This window comes from Enhydra lutris, unplaced genomic scaffold (genome assembly GCF_002288905.1).
Source record: "Enhydra lutris kenyoni isolate GAN:26980312 unplaced genomic scaffold, ASM228890v2 scaffoldscaffold96, whole genome shotgun sequence".
Lineage (NCBI taxonomy): Eukaryota > Metazoa > Chordata > Mammalia > Carnivora > Mustelidae > Enhydra > Enhydra lutris.
This window is the reverse complement of record NW_019154180.1, coordinates 2819124-2836363: the sequence shown is the minus strand read 5'-3', so window position 1 is coordinate 2836363 and position 17240 is coordinate 2819124. Positions and strand designations below refer to the sequence as shown.

Sequence of the window (17240 nt, the reverse complement as noted above, 5' to 3'; positions counted from 1 at the left end):
TATACCGGGTACTCGCGGGATCTCTTCTCTCTGACAGACCTGCCACAAGCTCATCCATTTTAAGATTTGTCCTAACATTTATCCTAGTCACCACTGTCACTGTGACTCCCCCCGCCACTATACATAATTGCTGTTAATAAAATGCCATCATTAATGGAATGATGGTCCTTAGTGTCCTTCACAGGACTGCTGGAGGGCTAACCGTGACGTCTGAGCTGTGTGAACCCCTCCCTCCCCCTCCTTCTGCGGGGTGGCCCACAGACTCAGCCTTGAGATCCTGGCCCCCTCGGTGGGTCTGGAGAGAGGGGAGGGAAAGTGCGGCCCCTCCAGATGTTGTTTGAGATGAGTTCTTGGGCCACAGACAGACACACCAGGGAAGCAGTCCATGCTGACTCCATGCCAGGGCCAGTCGGAACGGCCTTCCCGCCTTCCCTGTGTCCCACCTGACCGAACCCAAGGCTTCGGCTTGTGGCCTCTTCAGGACCTGCAGCTATGGGAGGTCTGCGCGTCTGTAGCCCTTCCCTCCCCAGGACAAGAGGCTGGGCCACCTCTCTGTGTGTCAGTAGCCAGGCTCCATTGGTAGCACATCCCCACGTTGCAGTGGGGGGCTGGGTGTGCCCGCTGGGCCTGTGTCCTGAGCCATGCTGCTGCATGTGTGGAGAGGGCCTTGGTGACATGGACTGGGCCGCTTCTCTCATCATTGTTCACCAGTCGCCATCTCTGCTGAGTGGACCTGAAGCCCCATTTGCCTTGGTGCGGAGAGCATGGGAGGGGAGTTGATAGCACCAACACGGAGAGTTGGAGAAAGCCACAGACCAGGGGAGAAGAGTGGGGCCTGTCTGGTAGATGGGCTGCTGTCCCAGGACTGTGTGGCCAGCAGCCCTGTGGGGCAGGGGGAGGGGGCAGTGGGGAATGGGCTGGAAGCAGAGGGTGTGAGCAAGGCCAGTCTGTACAGAGTGGTGCCCCCAGTGAGACTCTTGCCTGTCCTTTCATAAAGAAATTGACTGAAATAAATGGCTAACCCAGGCTCCTGGCATGGCTTTGGAATCCCAACTGAAGCCCACTTTTTTCTGGTGCAAGTGTCCATGACATGATGGCCATGTCCATTGCCTTGTTCCCCCCCCCCCCCCGCCCGCAGAGCCCCTGCTGGGAAACGCTGTGCAGGACGTGGGACACAGGTGTCTCCACCAGAGCGAGGCGAGACCAGCACAGCAGCTTCCCAGGCCTTCTCTCCCCAGCCTGGCCCAGCACCATGGAACAGAGAAGAAAGACCTGGAAAAGTCATTCAGAAATGAGAGCTTCCCAGCACACCCTAACCTAGAAAACCATGAGAAAACAACAAAGAGGAAAACAAGCAAAGACCCTTAGAAGTTAAAAGTGGTTGCCAGAGTGCTGAAAAAAATCAAGGGCGATAGCTCTGTGGGGGCAGGACAGCAGGAGCAGGCAAACAAGTGTGTAAGAATAGAGAGAAAATGCATAGATCAGCAAAATGAGGGCCAATCCCAGTGGCTAGCAGGCCCTGCTGAGGAGGAGGAGGAGGGAGAAATAGAGGCTGGAACCCCGATGTGCCGGGGTCCAAGCTTTCAGAGCGTGAACTGTGGCCTCCGGAGGCTAATTCCTTGGCTTCTGGCCAAGATATCCCAGGACGTGTGAGCTGGTGGGGCACCCAGCGTTGAGGCGGCCCCAGGAGGCAGAGTGGACAGGCTGGGGTTTGTGGCAGAGGCGGAGGACTCCGGAAGGGACCTAGGAAGACCCCACGGGAGGAGGAAGGTGATGGGGACAGGAAGCACAGTCGAGTGCACTCAGCGGGAGCGCTGATGACAAGCGGAGGGGCGCGGAGGGGCGTTGGGGCCTGCTCGTCACCCTGAGGCACACCGCATGATGCTTGAGCCTCAGTGTCCCCCTCTGGACAGGTGGGACCAAATGTCGATTAAAGACCTTGCCGTGTAGGGGGGGCAGGGGCCGGACTGGAGGCAGAGAGGCAGGCTGGTGGAGGACGGAATAGGTGTGCATTTAAGTGAAGGCACCACTAACCTGTGAAACCAAAGGGAAGAGCGAGTCCCCCGGGTGGGGTAGGGGAGTGAGCGGAAGTCCCTGTACTTGGCGCCCTGCGCTCATTACCTGCATCAGGACCTCAGTTGCGGCTCGGAAGAGCCCCTGGCTCCTGGGCTCTGTGGTGGGGGTCGGGGTGGGCAGGGTTGTGGCCCAGGGAGTAGAAACAGCCCTGGGGCTCAGCCTGGAGCCCCCAGGGCCTTCCATTCTCTGCTCTCAGCCCCCGACCTCCTAGCAGCTCCCGGCTCAGCAGCTTCGGGATCTCAGTGGCAGTTGGACGCCCAGGCTGCAGGCCCCCCGAGGGTCAGGCGCAGGGAAGCCTGGGGCTGAGGAAGGGCTCTGGGCGGGGGCAGGCAGTGGCCTCTTCCAGGCTGGGAAGCACGAGGAATCACTTTGCTGTTCGTTTTGTTTCTTTTCTCTGCAGCCACCAAAATGGAAGAACTAACCCAGAAATACAAGATCTTCCGTGACAGTCTGCAGAAAGGCATGGAGTAGGCTGTGAGCAGGAAGCTCCACGCCGAAGAGCCAGGGGGCGGGGGGCGCAGGGCCAGCCTCGGGCAGGAGAAGCAGCTTGGGAGGGAAGGAGGGAGGAGGCAGAGGTGAGTTGGAGAGAAAGGAAGGCTCGGGTTCCAGGAAGCTGCCTCACGCCTGCCTCCTCCTGCCGCCTGGCCGGAGCTGAGGGGCCAGGGCGCCCCACTGCTCCGTCGGCTCCTCTTCCCGGGCTGGCACCCTGGATCCCGGGCCGCACCTGGCTGTGGGCTTCCTGCCATCCCAGGCGGCTCTAGCCGTGCCCCTCTTCCGTCCCTTTCCCTGCCCAGTTAAACTGGGCGATGTCAAGCCCCTGAAGTCTGCACCTCGCCGTGGCACCTGACTGCCCCCTGCTGCATCCATTGTGACTGGCCTTTGGGGTCCCATGTGAGGGCCACGGCCCAGCCATGGGCACCCACCCCATCTGGGATCCAGTGGCCAGGGCCCGTGTTTCCCCCCTCCTTCCTCCCCAGGGCTCCCTACACCGGCCTGGGGCATTCTTGCCGGTATCCTGACTAGTTGTCCAGGAAGCTGCTCTCTGGGCTTCCCAGGGTGACCCAGTATCTCCCTGAGCAGTGCACCTGTCACGGCCACCTCCCTCCCTGCAAGCACGGGGACAGGCATGACTGGTGGGGCCTCTGCCTCCCTCAGCCCAGCCACAGGCCAAAGGGCCCTCGAGGAGGGGCCTCCCTCCCAACACTTGGTCCACTGCAGAGGCCCGCCCTGGCTTTGGGCCTCACCTGTTTCTGTGCCTTCACCTCGTCAAGTCCCCCGTGGGCGCTGCAGGCAAGGAGACCACTGGCGGAGGCCCAGGTTCAGTTGCCTGCCTGTGCCCCTGGCAGGAGGCTGGGCCTGTGGGCACCCACTGCCGAGGGCTGACATGTCTCGCTCCGGAACGAGGTCCTCGGGACAATGTCGCCCACTTCTCTGGGCTCTGAGGGGCTGGCCTTCACTCCCGCTCCCACGGGGCTGGGGGTGCAGCAGAGGCAGCCTCGTACACCCACCTTTCCTGTTGCTCATCCTTCGTCATTTGGTGGGGCAGGATTGGCTCAGCTGGAGCCCACGTGGCTTGCCAGGTGAGGCCTCGCCTCTTCCTCCTTCCTGGCAGCCTCTGCTAAAGGCTGCTTAGATATTATGGGTCATTGTGCCCGTGAAACAGATACCATCTTCCCTTCCTGCTGGTAGGCGAGCCTGTGAGAGCCTGTGGGAGCCAGGCAGCGTGGAAAGTGTCTGAGGTCACTGGGGTGACACCCGGGTCCCATCCCGAGGGCGCCATTCCCTTTCTTGGCTAAGCACGGCATATGCCGGCACCCCTTGCCCACTCCCAAGCTCTCTTTAGCCTCATGAGGGCCAGCCTGGTCCCTGTGACACGGGTGGAGCTCTGCTCTGGAGAAAGGGACTTGCCACCTTGCTGGGAGTCGCCCCAGCTCAGCTGCTAAGTCCTGGCCCCGGTCAGACTTGGAGGCCAGGCTGGGTGGATGGCTCGTGCTTCCTCCTTGAGCCTGTGATGACACGTTCCTCCAGCCCGTGGCCCGGCTTGTGGGGAGGCTGTGTGTGGCCCAGGAGCCTGCTTTCCAATCTGTAAACACAGGGCGTGTGTCTAGCAGCCTGTGAGTGAGCAAGGGGGCGGTGAGCTGGCTGCACAGGTCCTGCGGCCTTAGGCCTCCTCGTTGCCCAACAGGCAACTGGGGGCGGGCCACGGCCACTGATTAAAGGCCGCCTGGAGCAGCCTGTGTGGAGACAGGTGCCCAGCAGCCCAGGAAGCCGGCCAGCACCCGCCCCAGGTAAGCCAGCGCAGCAGGGTCGGTGAGGACAGCCGCCAGGAGCCCAGAGGCAGGTGGCCCAGTTGGGGAAGGCACCTGGTGTGCCAGGGAGGCCAGAGGAGGCCAAACCAAGGAGGCTTGGCTGCCTGTTTCCCGACAGATGACCCTAGGACTGCAGGCTCCTAGCCAAGGTGTCTCAGTGAAGATACCATCCCGGGCTGGCCCCTCCCTGGGTCCCTGGTGACACAGGCCTGGTGCACTTGGCCTCTCAGGTACCTGGAGGCAGGTGGCAGAGGCCTCCGGGCCGGGATCTGTGCAGACCGGCCCTACCTTTTGCTGTTTACTAGTTGGTAGTAGTGACAGTGGCCAGGGAGGGACTGGGGCACAGAATGGAGAGGGTGCCAAGGCCCTAGGAGGCCTCATCCTGGACAAAGGGGCTTGGAACATTGGCCCTGGAATCAGCTGTGTGTGGCTGGGCCCAGGCAGCCCCATCACTCTGGCCCTCAGGTTTTGTGCCTCTTGCCCTGGCAGCTTTAGGCTTTGCTGTCCCCGTGAGCACATCGCCATGTCCGAGGCACCCCGGGCAGAGACTTTCGTCTTCCTGGATCTGGAAGCCACCGGGCTCCCCAGTGTCAATCCTGAGGTGGCCGAGATATCCCTGTTTGCAGTGCACCGCTCCGCCCTGGAGAACCCGGACCGAGATGAGGCCGGTGCCCCTGTGCTGCCCCGGGTCCTGGACAAGCTCACGCTGTGCATGAGTCCGGAGCGCCCTTTCACGGCCAAGGCCAGCGAGATCACCGGCCTGAGCAGTGCCAGCCTGGCCCGGTGCCGGAAGGCTGGCTTCGACGCCGCTGTGGTGCGGACGCTGCAGGCCTTCCTGAGCCGCCAGGAGGGCCCCCTCTGTCTCGTGGCCCACAACGGCTTTGATTATGACTTCCCGCTGCTGTGCACGGAACTGCGGCGCCTGGGCGCCCGCCTGCCCGTGGACACCGTCTGCCTGGACACGCTGCCCGCGCTGCGGAGCCTGGACCGCGCCCACAGCCACGGCACCAGGGCCCAGGGCTGCAAGGGTTACAGCCTGGGCAGCCTCTTCCGCCGCTACTTCCAGGCGGAGCCCAGCGCAGCCCACTCGGCCGAGGGCGATGTCCACACGCTGCTCCTGGTCTTTCTGCACCGGGCTGCCGAGCTGCTTGGCTGGGCCGACGAGCAGGCCCGAAGCTGGGCCCACATTGAGCCCATGTATGTGCCACCTGATGGCCCGAGCCTCGAAGCCTGAGTGCCAGGGGCTCGGCGATTCCACCCCCCAGCGGGGATGAGGCCCACTCCCAGCGCCGTGGGCAGCACCGGCTCTGACCGTTCTGTCGGGCTCTGAGGCCCGGAGCTAGCCCCAGACCAGTGCCCCGCTGTCCCTCCCTGTCCTCTTAGCCCGCTAGCCCTGGATGTGTGTAGGGCCTGCTCCTGGCCCTGGCCTGTGTAGCCCTGTGGCCTGAGAGCTTTCTCCCGGCCCCCCAGACTGTGCTCTAGTGGTTTGCCGCTGCAGGCTCCCGCCCTTCACCTGGTCTCAATAAACATCAACAACCACTCACCAGCGAGTTTCCTGTTGCCCCTCTACGCCCTGCGCAGAGGGGGCAGGCGGGGAGCCAGGCCAGAGCAGAGCTCCCCCCCCCGCCAGCTGCCCCCTTGTGACCTATGCTTGGCGGTGTGCATGGTGGGTGGGTGTATGGGTGAGGATCCTTTGCTCAGAGGCTGATCCAGGGGGCTGACGGACAGAGCTGGAGGTCCCCCACCATGGGCCTTCTCCTCTTCTGGTCTGCTGTTGTCTTGCTCATCACCCACTCCCTGCATCGTCACCCCAAGGCTCAGGAAATTGGTGGTGGGGGGCCTTAGGATCATCTGCCTTGGCCCCGAATCTGAGCTGGGGATGGAACCGGAGGACAGCCTCCAGGGAGCCCGGGGTGCTGTGCCCGCAGAGCCCCGTGCCCGCCTAGGCGCAGAGCCCAGCTCCAGTTCTTGCCCCTTGTGGATCCTGGGCAGCTCTTTCCTCTCCCGAAGCCTCTGTCCCTGCCCTGCGTGGTGGCAACAGGATGAAAGATGGGCCCGTAGAACAGCACAGTGCCTGACCTGCTCCGGGTGTGGGAGAAATCGGGAGGCGCCCCCTTTTGCACACAGGCACATATGCAGAAAGGGCCTTACATGTGCAAGTTGGTCTCTAGGAGGGCCCCCTGGTGCGTTTGGGCTGAGGGGCGCCTGACGTGTGCAGGAGAGGAGGACCGGCCAGTACCGTGACGGCAGCACCTGGGAAGGAGTTTGTCCTGGGCCCTGTGTCCCTTATGGCTTGGCCAGGCTTTGGGGAGCAAGCTGACCTGCCTCTGGGGCCCCACCTGTGTCACAAACAATGGGGCAAGGCAGGGGCGGGATGTCTGGGAGACGGAGAGCAGATGAGAAGGGCTGGGGTGGGTGGGGCAGCCACACCCAAGAGTGACTCGCAGGAGCAAAGCCTTGAGCCAGCCAGGCCCACTGGGGCTACTCTAACTAGGTCAGAGTGACTAGAGTGACAGCAATGTGTGAGGTAGAATGGTGAGGTCAGAACACAGGCAGTGGCCACCTGGGGCCATGCCCATTTCCTCAGACAGGGGGTCTGGGCTGGCCCCGAGGGTAATGGGGAGCCACAGAAAGTTGTAGGCAGGAGAGGGGCAAAATCTGATTTGTGTTTTTACAGTGCCTCTCGGGCTGCCTTCTGGGGAATGGACCATAGCAGGCCTCAGGGGGAGTATGGCTACTAAGGGGGAGAAGAGCAACGGGGTTGGGGCTCGGTTGGAGGGTCTGGCCCTCGGTTGGTCCCTGGTCTGGCCAAGGACAGGATGGCAGCAGTGGGCGAGGGTATACAGTAAGGGAAGGACCTGTGGGAGCTAATTAGGGAGTGTGGTCTGTGCACTATTGGGCTTCCCAGGGAAGGCTGGTTGGCTCCCTGCGCAGGAGAACACCCACCTGGCAGAGGGCCACAGGCCAGGCCAGAGTGGGCCCTTGGCCCCAGAGCCTGCACCAGGCCGGGGCTGAGAGAGTAGGGGCACCGCCAGGATTGAGGCAGCCAGGAACCCTCAGATCCCTGGTGCCCAAGCTGGGTTGGGTCTCCATTATCTAGCTGAGGTGCTGATGCCAAGAGGGTCCCTTTCTCACTCAATAGGCAAGTCAGGAGAGGCCTGATCCGTGGCCACTGCCACTGGCCCAGAGTGGTCTCTGGGCCCACCTTGGGCTCTCCTGGCCTCAGGCACCCTCCCAGGCCAAACCTGGTGCCTTCTTGTGCTGCACAGACAGGCTGGGCGGGTGACAGCAGCTCTCCAGGAAAGCAAAAAATGTGTGGGTCTGTGTATGTGTGCGTGTGTCTCTCGGTATGCATGTATGTGAACATATCCACACTAGTGAGTAGTTTCCAATTTTACTGATACGAAGGATGTAAATACACGAGTATGGCTCCCACGTAAGTGTTGGTTGCTATTTTCATTTGTGTTAATGAATAAGAGGAAGCGAAACAAAGATGTACATGGGAACTTCCCATGTTCATTGGTGACACGAGGCACACCTTTGCTGAACTAGAGCATAGTTTTTGATACTGGAAGAATATCACACCCCCCCCTTTTCTGCTAGTCACAATGTAATGACTACAGACTCAAGTTTACACAATCAACCAAGCAATAAAGGACCAAGCCCTGGTTTGTAGCGTATGCCAAGTCCCATGGTGGTGTCAGTCCGTCCACCAGGCCAGTTTCCAGGCACCAGCACCATGTCATGGAACGCGAGGCCGGGGAGAGACTCATCGGAGCGCGCCGTGCTGTTGGCGATGACAGGCGGATGGCAGTAAGCTGGTGAAATAGGGCGTGATGAGTTCCGAGTATCCCGTTTGTTTTTAATACAGGTGAACGTTGAGATAGTTTCATTTCTAATAATGGTGGTGTTTCACCATCAGCTCTCAGAATTCCTGGACATTTAACACCTATTAGAATGGCTACGAGATAAAAGTCTGCTGGTGGCAAGTGTCGGCGAGGACGCCGAAGAACCGGTAGAAATGTTGGAGGATACGACCACCGTAGAGGGCATTCGGGCCGCGTCTTAAAATGGCCGCTGTGCATCTGCCACCATGACCCCGTGATTCCACTACTAGGTACTCACTCAGCCAACAGATGAGTTTGTGTGTCCACACACAGACTCACACGTAACTGCTCGTGGCGGCTGTATTCCTACCAGTCCCGGGCTGGACCCAGCCCGTGTGTCGCCCAGCAGATGGGACAAAGCACAGCACACCCGTGAGCTTTGGAGGTAGGGGATGCTCACGGTAATTACGCTGTTTCTTCAGGGAGACCACTGGGTGTTGGCGCTTCCTGCGAAGCCTGGCCTTGTGCAGAATTCCTATAGGGCAGACAAGTGTCTGTGAGAGGGTTTCGCGCGTTGGCATTGTGGGGACCCTGCTTTCTACGCCTTAGCCCATGCACGTGCACCGCACTCACACGTCCCTCCCCATGCACACACCCACCTCCACGCACACGCATACACCAGCTCACGGGAGTGCAAACACACTCCTCACAGATGCCCCTCCCACATACTTAGCTGCACTTCATACACACACACACACACACACACACACACACACACACGCGCTTGTGATTCTGCATAAATGGGGTCTCATCAGATGCTGCTCTAAAAAATCATTAGCGCCTCTACGTTGTGTTACGGTCTGTAAAGTCAGTTTCCTCTAAGGGTTCAGGTGTATTGCCATGAGTCTTTCTGTTTCTTCAGCGTTTGCAGCAGTAGCTCCTTTCCCATTTATACATTCCATTGGTCTTTACAAAGGGAAAAACACAAGATTTTGATTTATCCTTTATCCTTTTTTTCTTTTTAAATTTTTGGTTTTCTGCTTCATTAACTCCAACTTTTAATTTTATTAATTCCATCTATCTATTTTCTTTGGGTTTAGTTTTTGTTCTTTTCCTCTAATTTCTGAAGAGGAAAACTACGTTCCTTTGTCATCTTCCATCTTGAATAACTGAGGCCAGAGACTAACGTTTCCCTGAGTGAGATCTCCCTCTTTGCTTTGCATTACGGGTGTTTCTAATTTTGCTCTCACGTCTTCACGGACATAAAGCTTGCAGAGTAGAGCTTATCTGAGTTGTCAAGACTTTGTGGTCATCTCTTACTGTGTATTTCTAATTGTATTGGGTAACGGTCTGAGGATGTGTTGCTTAAGGGTGTTTGGGGACAGTATGAGTTTCCTAGGGCCGCCATGACCAAGCCCCCCACACCGAGTGGCTCAAACGAGCGAAATCCCTTCCCTCACAGACTAGGGGGCCCGAAGTCCGAGATCCAGGTGTGGGCAGGCGTGGCTCCTCCTGGTGGCTCTGAGGGACCGTCGGCTCCGGGCCTCTCTAGTTTCTGGTGGTCCTTGGCCATCGGTGGCGTTCCTGAGCTTGGGGAAGCCTCACGTTGAGCTCTGTCCCCCTCCTCACGTGGCCTTCCCCCGCGTGCCCATCTCTGCGTCCAAATGACCCCCTTTTAGAGGGACCCGGTCCTGTTGGCTCAGGCCCCCACCGTAACGACCTCATATAACTCGATCGCCTCTGGGTAGACCCCGTGTCCAGATAAGGTTACACTCGCACGTGCTGGCGGTCAGGACTCCGACATGTCTTTTTGTTTGGGTGTGGGGGGGAGCTATTCAACCCACAAGAGAAGCCAAATGTATAAATAACTTTGAAAACTTGTTCCACAGACTGTGAAAAACTGCCTCTCCTTTCATGCACTTTCCTGTGTTTCTCCAGAACCTAGTTTGACAATTGTACTGTTTGGTTCCTTTACATTCCGACTCGTTTTGTCTACTGCATCGATCCAATTCTGTGACACTATGTGAAACTGTCCCGTGATAACTGCAGTTCATTGGCTTGTCTAGTAGCTGCGTGTTCATGCTTCCAGGCTTATAACTGTATCAGTCGGGATTCTCCTGAGCAACAGACCAGGAAACGGGCCCACACAGTTTTGGGGGCTACAGATTCAGGGAAGAGCCGCATTTATGGAGGTCGATCTGCTCCCCTCGGAGTCTACTGATTTTGGTGTTAATCTCGCCTAAAAAAAGAAAAAAAACTCCCTTCACAGTGACACTGACAGTGGTGTTTTACCAAAAACCTAGCCTAGCGAAGTTGACACACAGAATGAACCAGCACCACGCCTGTTCTCTGGGCTTTCTGCCCCACACGGAGGCAGCACTGCCCAGCTTGCAAGGTGATGGCTCCCTCCGAGGCTCCGAGGCTCCCTGGGGCCTCTGCCCTGTGTGGTCCAGCAGCTTTTCTTCTACTACGTATATTCTGAGCTTCCTGTCCCCTGCTGGGTGAGTGACTGGCTGGGGGAGGGAGTCGCAGGGCTGCCCGCGACCACCCGGCCTGCAGGCACGTCTCCAGCTTCTGGCTTCCAGAGCTGCCTGGATAGCCCGCTCACTCGGATCCCCTCCTGCTGTGGCTGATTTCTTTTGTTTGGAAGCTTCTAGGAGGTTCCAGTTTTCCTGGGAGTTCAGGAATGTTCACCAGGCACGGCCCAGCTCTGGGGCAATCTGGTTTGGAGCTGAGGGGCCTTTGTCTTCTCAAGGGGGTTTTCTTCAATCGGTTGTTAACGTCTTTCCTTTCTGATCCTTCTCTTTATTTCTTGTATTTTGGCTGGCATTCCAGGCATCTCTCTTTTAATTTTTAAAAGTTTTTAGAATTTTAATTTAATTTAATTTTTCTTTCCAGCTTTATTGGGGTCTGGCTAGTGTATAAAACCTTGCGTATGATCCGTAGGCATGCAGGGGAGTTAGGATACACGGATACAAAGCTGCTCAGTTTCCATCTCCTTTTTATCCTCCCTCAGATGCAGCCCGAGCTCTTGGGGTCTCCTAAGTGGTGTAAAGTGCGACCGTCTCTAGTCCCAGACAGGCAAGGGGTGGGGGGTAGAAGCCGGTGCTTCCGTGGGCCCGCGTTCATCCCTGTGCCAGATCTACGTCCTCTCACTTCGGCCCCCTCCCCCTGAACCCTGCCTGTTTTGGGAGAAACTAAAGGTCGTGCTCACCCACATTCCTCTTCACAAGTGTGGAAAAGAAAGCAAACAATGTGACTATGAAGTGTTAAACGGAATTGCCCACCAGGCCACGCAGGTACACCACAAGATCGCCCATCCTGGTTCATGGCAAGTTCGCCTGGTAATCAGGGTGGCCATCTGGGCTAGTGAATTGCCTTTATCCTAAGGACACTGAAAGCTTTGTCTCTGTGGCAGGCAGGTGGCCAGAGGCTAGAGCGGGAGCCAAGGGGCCTACCTTCCTCGACAGTGCGTTTCAAAGAGGTGCCTCTGGGACCCTTGCGAAGAACCTTCCTGGGCTCTGAGGCTGGCAGGAGGCTTATTTCGGTTTCTCATGCAAGTGCTCTGAGAAAGGGCCAGGAGCAAGGTCTCCTTCCATCAGGGAAAATTCTGCCACATTTGAGCTACAGGCTGGTTCTTCGATGCCGAGCGTCAGGCCTGAAGCATGCTGGGTGTCCTCAGAACCGCCTAGACTCCCACTAGGACGGTTCTTCGCTGGATGCAGGGGGCAGCCCCCCACACACTCAGCTCCCCTACCTGCTGTCTCTGCACCTCTTCTCACTTCCACTAGCCTGGCAGACACAGGAGTCTTGGAAAGAGCTTGCACAGCTGCCCTGGGCCTGACCCATGGGCAGGGAAGAGAAGGCAGGAAGTGCTGGGCCAGCCACCCAGGATGACGGGGTGGTGGTGGCAGGGAGGGGTCCCGGGGCTGCCAGGCAGGAGGGTGGTAGGAGGAGGTGGGCCGGCTGTTGACGGCTAGCAACACCTCTGCTCTCTGACCCCAGCAACCTGGGTGTGCGGAGCAGTTTACGTGGCTGCCGGGGATGTTCGGTCGAGAACCTGGAAATCCTGCTTGCGGAGAAAGAGGAGAAGGAGCCGGGAGTCACGGACCTTTCCCGCACATGTGCCTCTTCTGTCCTGGGCCCCAGCGGGGAGCGAGAAGGGACTCAGTACTGGCTTCCCAGTCACATGGCCTCTGACACACCAAGCATGTTCCTGTCTATAGTGGGCCGAGGGGGGCGGCATCCGAAAGGTTTGTCCATATCCTAAACCCTGGACCGTGTGAATGTGCCCTTATTGGTTCTCTGTGGATATGGATATGTGGATTAAACATCATGAGATGACATTATCCAGGTTTACCTGCGTAGGGCCTCATCGTAACTAGTTAGATCTGCAAAGACCCTATTCATATATAAGGTCAAATTCTGAGGTCACTGGGGGCTAGGACTTCAACATGGCTTTTGGGGGGACATAATTCAATCCATAACATCACCCAATTTACATCCCAGCCTCTCCTCTGGGGATAAGACCCCAATTTTGTTCAAGGCGTCAGTGGGCTCAGCCTCAGGTGACAGGTCATGACAGTCCTGTCCCCAGCTTTCCCCAGCCTCTTTTCCAGCGCAGTGTGGCCATGTGACCTAGTTCCAGCTGAGACCTAAGTGGAAGTCTGCCGGACAAGTAGCAAAGATCACCTTCGCCACGGACGGAGCTGGAGAAGCTGGACACCTGCACGGAAGACAAGGAAATTGTGAATTCACCTCGCATCACACACAAACATGAAGTCCAAATAGGTCAAAGACCCAAATGTAAGAGCAAAAGCTCCACGGCTCCCGGAAGAAGACGGAGGGCCTGACTGTTGTGACTTGAGTTTTGCAAAGACTTCTTAACCGTGGCACAGAAAGTACAAGCCATAAAATTAAAAAAATCCATTCCCTGGGCTTCTGCAAAATAAAACAACGTCTGTTCTTCAAAAAGCACTGTTATGAAAATAGAAAGGCAAGCCTCAGTCTGGAAGAAAATATTTGCAAAACATGTGTGCCAAAGGACTTGTATCTAGAACTTTACAACCACATGAAAAGACAAACGAATCAATTACAAATGGGCAAAAGATTTGAGCGCTTTACCAAAGAAGATATATGGGTGGCTCAGAGGGACATGAGAGTTCCACGTATCCCCACAAACCCCTGTGCACGAATGTCATGGCCCCACGCGGGCAACACCCCGAAAGTGCATCAGCCAGTGTCCAGGAGGTCTCGTGGCCCATCCACCCAGTGGAACGGTGCTTGGCAGTATGAAGTGAAGGACCGACACACACGCCAATGCGGTTGTGGGAATGGGAAGCCAGGAGGGGCAGGGAGGCGGCAGTGCAGGGAGGCAGGTAACTTTTGGGGTGCTGGGTGTTTATGGTCACTATCTGAAGATACACATGCCACTTACACTTCTATGTAAGAGAGATGAGGAAGCCGTGACTTCCCAACCTGGGTGTGCCCCATGCTGTGAAGTCACAGACACCCTAGCGTTGTGTCGGAGGCAACCCGTGGGCAACGCCGCGGCAAATGGGATGCCTGAGAACGTCGGCTGCGGCTGCTTGCGCCGGACCGTCATGGCTCCGCACATAATGGACATCGGAACCGTCTGGGTGATGACAGTGTTATAATGTATGTGAACTTCCCTCCTCCATCTGAGAATAATTCTTTCATGCTAACAAAAACTTGCTCCTCATCAGCAACCAGAGACCAAACTCCTCCATCCGGCATCCCAGGCTTTCCTGCGTTGTGCTCCCAGGGACCCCACAACCATCCTGCAGAAACCCCTCTGCTCTTCCAGGGCTCCTGACCACATGTGGGCTCCCCTCCTTCCCTCAGTTCTGCCCGAAGTCCCTTGACCTCTACTACCCTGATACTCACCCCTGCTCTGGCCTCAGGACCGCAGTCGTCACCTCTGCTACCTAGCAAGACACACAGTCAGCACCCCGGGTGAGGGCCGGCTGTGTCCCTCAGGCTGGGGAAAGGCTTGAAGGTCCCGAGTGGTTCCTGGGGAGTCGGAGAGTCGTCTGTGGCAGAGGCAATCCTGCCGCGCCCGTACTGCCCGAGCGCCAGCCGGAAGGGTGAAGGCGGAGCCGCCTTGTGTCCAGACCCACGCGGGGCTGCACGGGTCCACACTGGAGGGCGTGTGGGTGCTGCCATGTTGCCCAAAGACACAGAAGCAACTGAAGGGAAGACACAGCTGTGTTTCTCATGGTGCTGCTGTGCCGCTCTGCCCTTCCTGGTCTCCGAGTCACGGTGTCCCACCGGCCTCGGATGGCTGCCCTTGATTCCCAGGTGTGTCGTCCTCCAAGGTTTCTGCCTTACCTTCACCCAAACATAGTCTCTCGGCTTGCCCCCTCAGTTCCACACTGAGTCTTTCCTGGTACCTTTAACTCAACTGCTATCTGCTCACTTTAAAGCACGAGAGGACTCTGTTCAAGGCCAGCACTCTTAGAGCCTCCTTATTTGTTTGCCCCTAAAGTAAATGAATTCAGTCAGGACAATATAGCAGTTACATGGGGGTAGAGCCACGGCCTTTAAACAGCTCTTGCAAAGGGTCCAAAGTGTCAGAGAGCAAGTGGTCTGGCTTTTATTCCACACAGGAGAGAAAATGACACTCATAATCACACTGCAGTGAAAATGTCATGAAGACAAGCAAAATTAGACAGAGAACTGACAAAAAGATGCATTGCTATTTTAAATGTCATTTATCTGGGTAAGCGTTTGGGGACCCTGGAACCTTTTGGGTGCTCCAAAACCAGAGCACAAATGTCCAGCACCCTCTGCTGAAAACACCTGTACATCACCCCCTGTAGCCAGTCACCTTTGGGTATGGGTCCCATGAGCGAAGGAGTTCACGGTAGAAGTGAAGTTGGCTTGTCCAGTGGAACAGATGGGATGACGTCACATGCTGTTCACTTATGAGAGCGATGGAAACGGACACGGGAGCCCATGGATCTGGTCTCTGTCTGGTTCCCCTCACGTGGTGGTTGTCGTCCCAATCTTGGTCAGGCCACAGTTGAACCGAATGAGCGGAGTCTATGTGTGTGGCTTCCTGCCTCTGTTCCTTGCTCTGCATGGGGACTGGTTTCCTGACCCCTTACCTGCCTTCAAAGATCGTCTGTGCCTCAGGGAAACACATGCTTCCCAATGACCTGCCCATGGACTTCAAAGACACTGTTGCTGATACTTCTTTTTCCCTTGGAGAACCCCAAGATGCAGATCCGTTCGACCCCCTCAGACGGGGCTGGAGGTAAAGTGCTAAGGGGGCCATATTCACTTCACATGTTTCTGAAGTGCTAGCAAACATGAACGTGACACAAAGAAGACAGTCAAAGGACAAGGGGACACAGACCCAGTGAAAGGGGCTATGAGATAAAAGCAAGATATAAGAACTCTAGAACGTTCCATAAATAGTATCAAACTCTTTTTGATATAGCTAGATCAAACTTCTCTATGTCTTTGTTTCTGTCTACCTGTATCTCTCTTTTTTGGGGTCATCCTAGTGATCAGAGCTCCAAGATGCCTGCTCGGAAGGAATTCTGCATCTCCAGGTTTCCCCTCACTGTCCTGATGTCCAGTCGAACCTCCCCTGTGTGGCAGGGTAGGCGCCCGTGCTCCTCGGAGGCCCAGTGGGGACCTACCACTTGCCTGCCAGAGAGCCTGGCAGTGAAGAAGGCTGGAAGGAGGTGGCAAGCCGGTGAGGACACTGCCAGCCGCCCTGTCTCCGTGGGGCTGAGGAGGAGGGGGGAGAGGAGGGGCCCGGCTTTCTCTTGCCTGAGGTCTTCTCACAGGGTGGGGGAGTCTTATTTAATCATGAGGCAAAAATCTCTATCTTTAACTTACATTACTCCTGAATGCGAAAATATTCAAAGCAGCTGAACCTTCAATATTATAAGAAATGTCATATGAAAGGCAGATCCAACGAGAGAGCCACTGCCCGCAGCTCTATGCGAATCCCTAACCCAGCTTGTTGTCTTCCCGCAGGACCGCGCCTTGGCGGAGCGCAGCGCTGCAGGAAGCTCTAGGCACTGAGAGTGGGGAGGTGGGGCGGAGAGGCCAGGGTGGTCTTCGCTGGTGGGGTCTGGGGGAGCAGAAGGCAGTGAGGAGGGTGAGCCTGGTGGGCAGGGAAAACACGCCTTGCCTGGAGTCCCCTCCCGTGAGAGACCAGAGTGGCCCCGTATGCAGCCCTGCCCCAGGCCTCTGGGAAGATGTGAGCTGGGTGCTGCGGCTCCTCGGAGAAGCAGCCGGCAGAACCCGTGGGCAGCTGTGCCTCTCAGGCACAAGGACAAGTGGCCCGGGAAAGGAAGGGGTCCCTGCTCAGCGTGCTAGCGGGGTGTCCTGTTCCTTCCCGTGGAGCGGCAGGCTCAGAGACATCACTTCCTGCGGCAGGACCAGCCGGCTGGGGCAGGCCACGAACGTCTTTGCCCAAGTCCATTTCCAGACAATTTCTGAACTGATGAGTCTGCGGTTACGTCACACAGTCCAGCCACAGTCCAGTCGCAGAGTTCCCTCAAGTCCCCTCCGCTGACAGGCGCTTAAAGGATTAAAGTGCTCGGAGTGCTTCTACCCGGAAACACTAAGCAGTCTGGGGCTGAAGCCCACGGTCTCGCAAGAGGAACCCAGGGCGCCGGTGCGGGAGGCTGGGGGCGGGGACGGGGGCTCTCGTCACAGGGTGGCCCCGGCCCCCGCCCCCGCCCCCCCGCCGCCGTCGCAGGGGTTCCTGAGGCCCACGGGCCCGGGAGCACGCGCTGCAGCGCCTGCAGGCACCGTCGCCGGGCCGAGAGGAGCACCAGGCGCCCCGTTTCGAAGCCCGGCCGTGTCACACCACGCGGGGGGCCGCCGCACAGCCCGCGTCGCCCGGGGCCGCCTCGCCCTCCGCCCCGCCGTCGCTCCTCCCCGCGGGCCTCCTCCCGCCGCGGGGCTTCTGGGGCCGGCCCGGCCGCCGCGGGGCCCGGAGGGCTTGGCCGCACTCGGCGCAGCGACCGCTCCCAGCGCGTGG

At 57.8% G+C, this 17240-nt stretch overlaps 3 protein-coding genes across 3 annotated transcripts in view; 2 read left to right on the top strand and 1 right to left on the bottom strand.

Annotated features, from left to right (window-relative positions):
- LOC111139151 (HAUS augmin like complex subunit 7) overlaps nt 1-2646 on the top strand; it is a 28191-nt gene extending 25545 nt beyond the window's left edge. The window contains exon 10 of the mRNA XM_022491308.1: nt 2477-2646. Coding sequence (XP_022347016.1) covers nt 2477-2547 — 71 coding nt within the window. The 3' untranslated portion in view covers nt 2548-2646. The remainder of the gene's footprint in view (nt 1-2476) is intronic.
- Nucleotides 2647-4414: 1768 nt separating this feature from the next.
- LOC111139152 (three prime repair exonuclease 2) lies at nt 4415-5924 on the top strand. Its single transcript, XM_022491309.1, has one exon. It carries the CDS (start codon nt 4909-4911, stop codon nt 5617-5619), a length of 711 nt encoding a protein of 236 aa, XP_022347017.1. The 5' UTR covers nt 4415-4908; the 3' UTR covers nt 5620-5924.
- Nucleotides 5925-15747: 9823 nt separating this feature from the next.
- LOC111139128 (ZFP92 zinc finger protein) overlaps nt 15748-17240 on the bottom strand; it is a 4233-nt gene continuing 2740 nt past the window's right edge. Inside the window, exon 5 of the mRNA XM_022491284.1 lies at nt 15748-15917. Coding sequence (XP_022346992.1) covers nt 15748-15917 — 170 coding nt within the window. The remainder of the gene's footprint in view (nt 15918-17240) is intronic.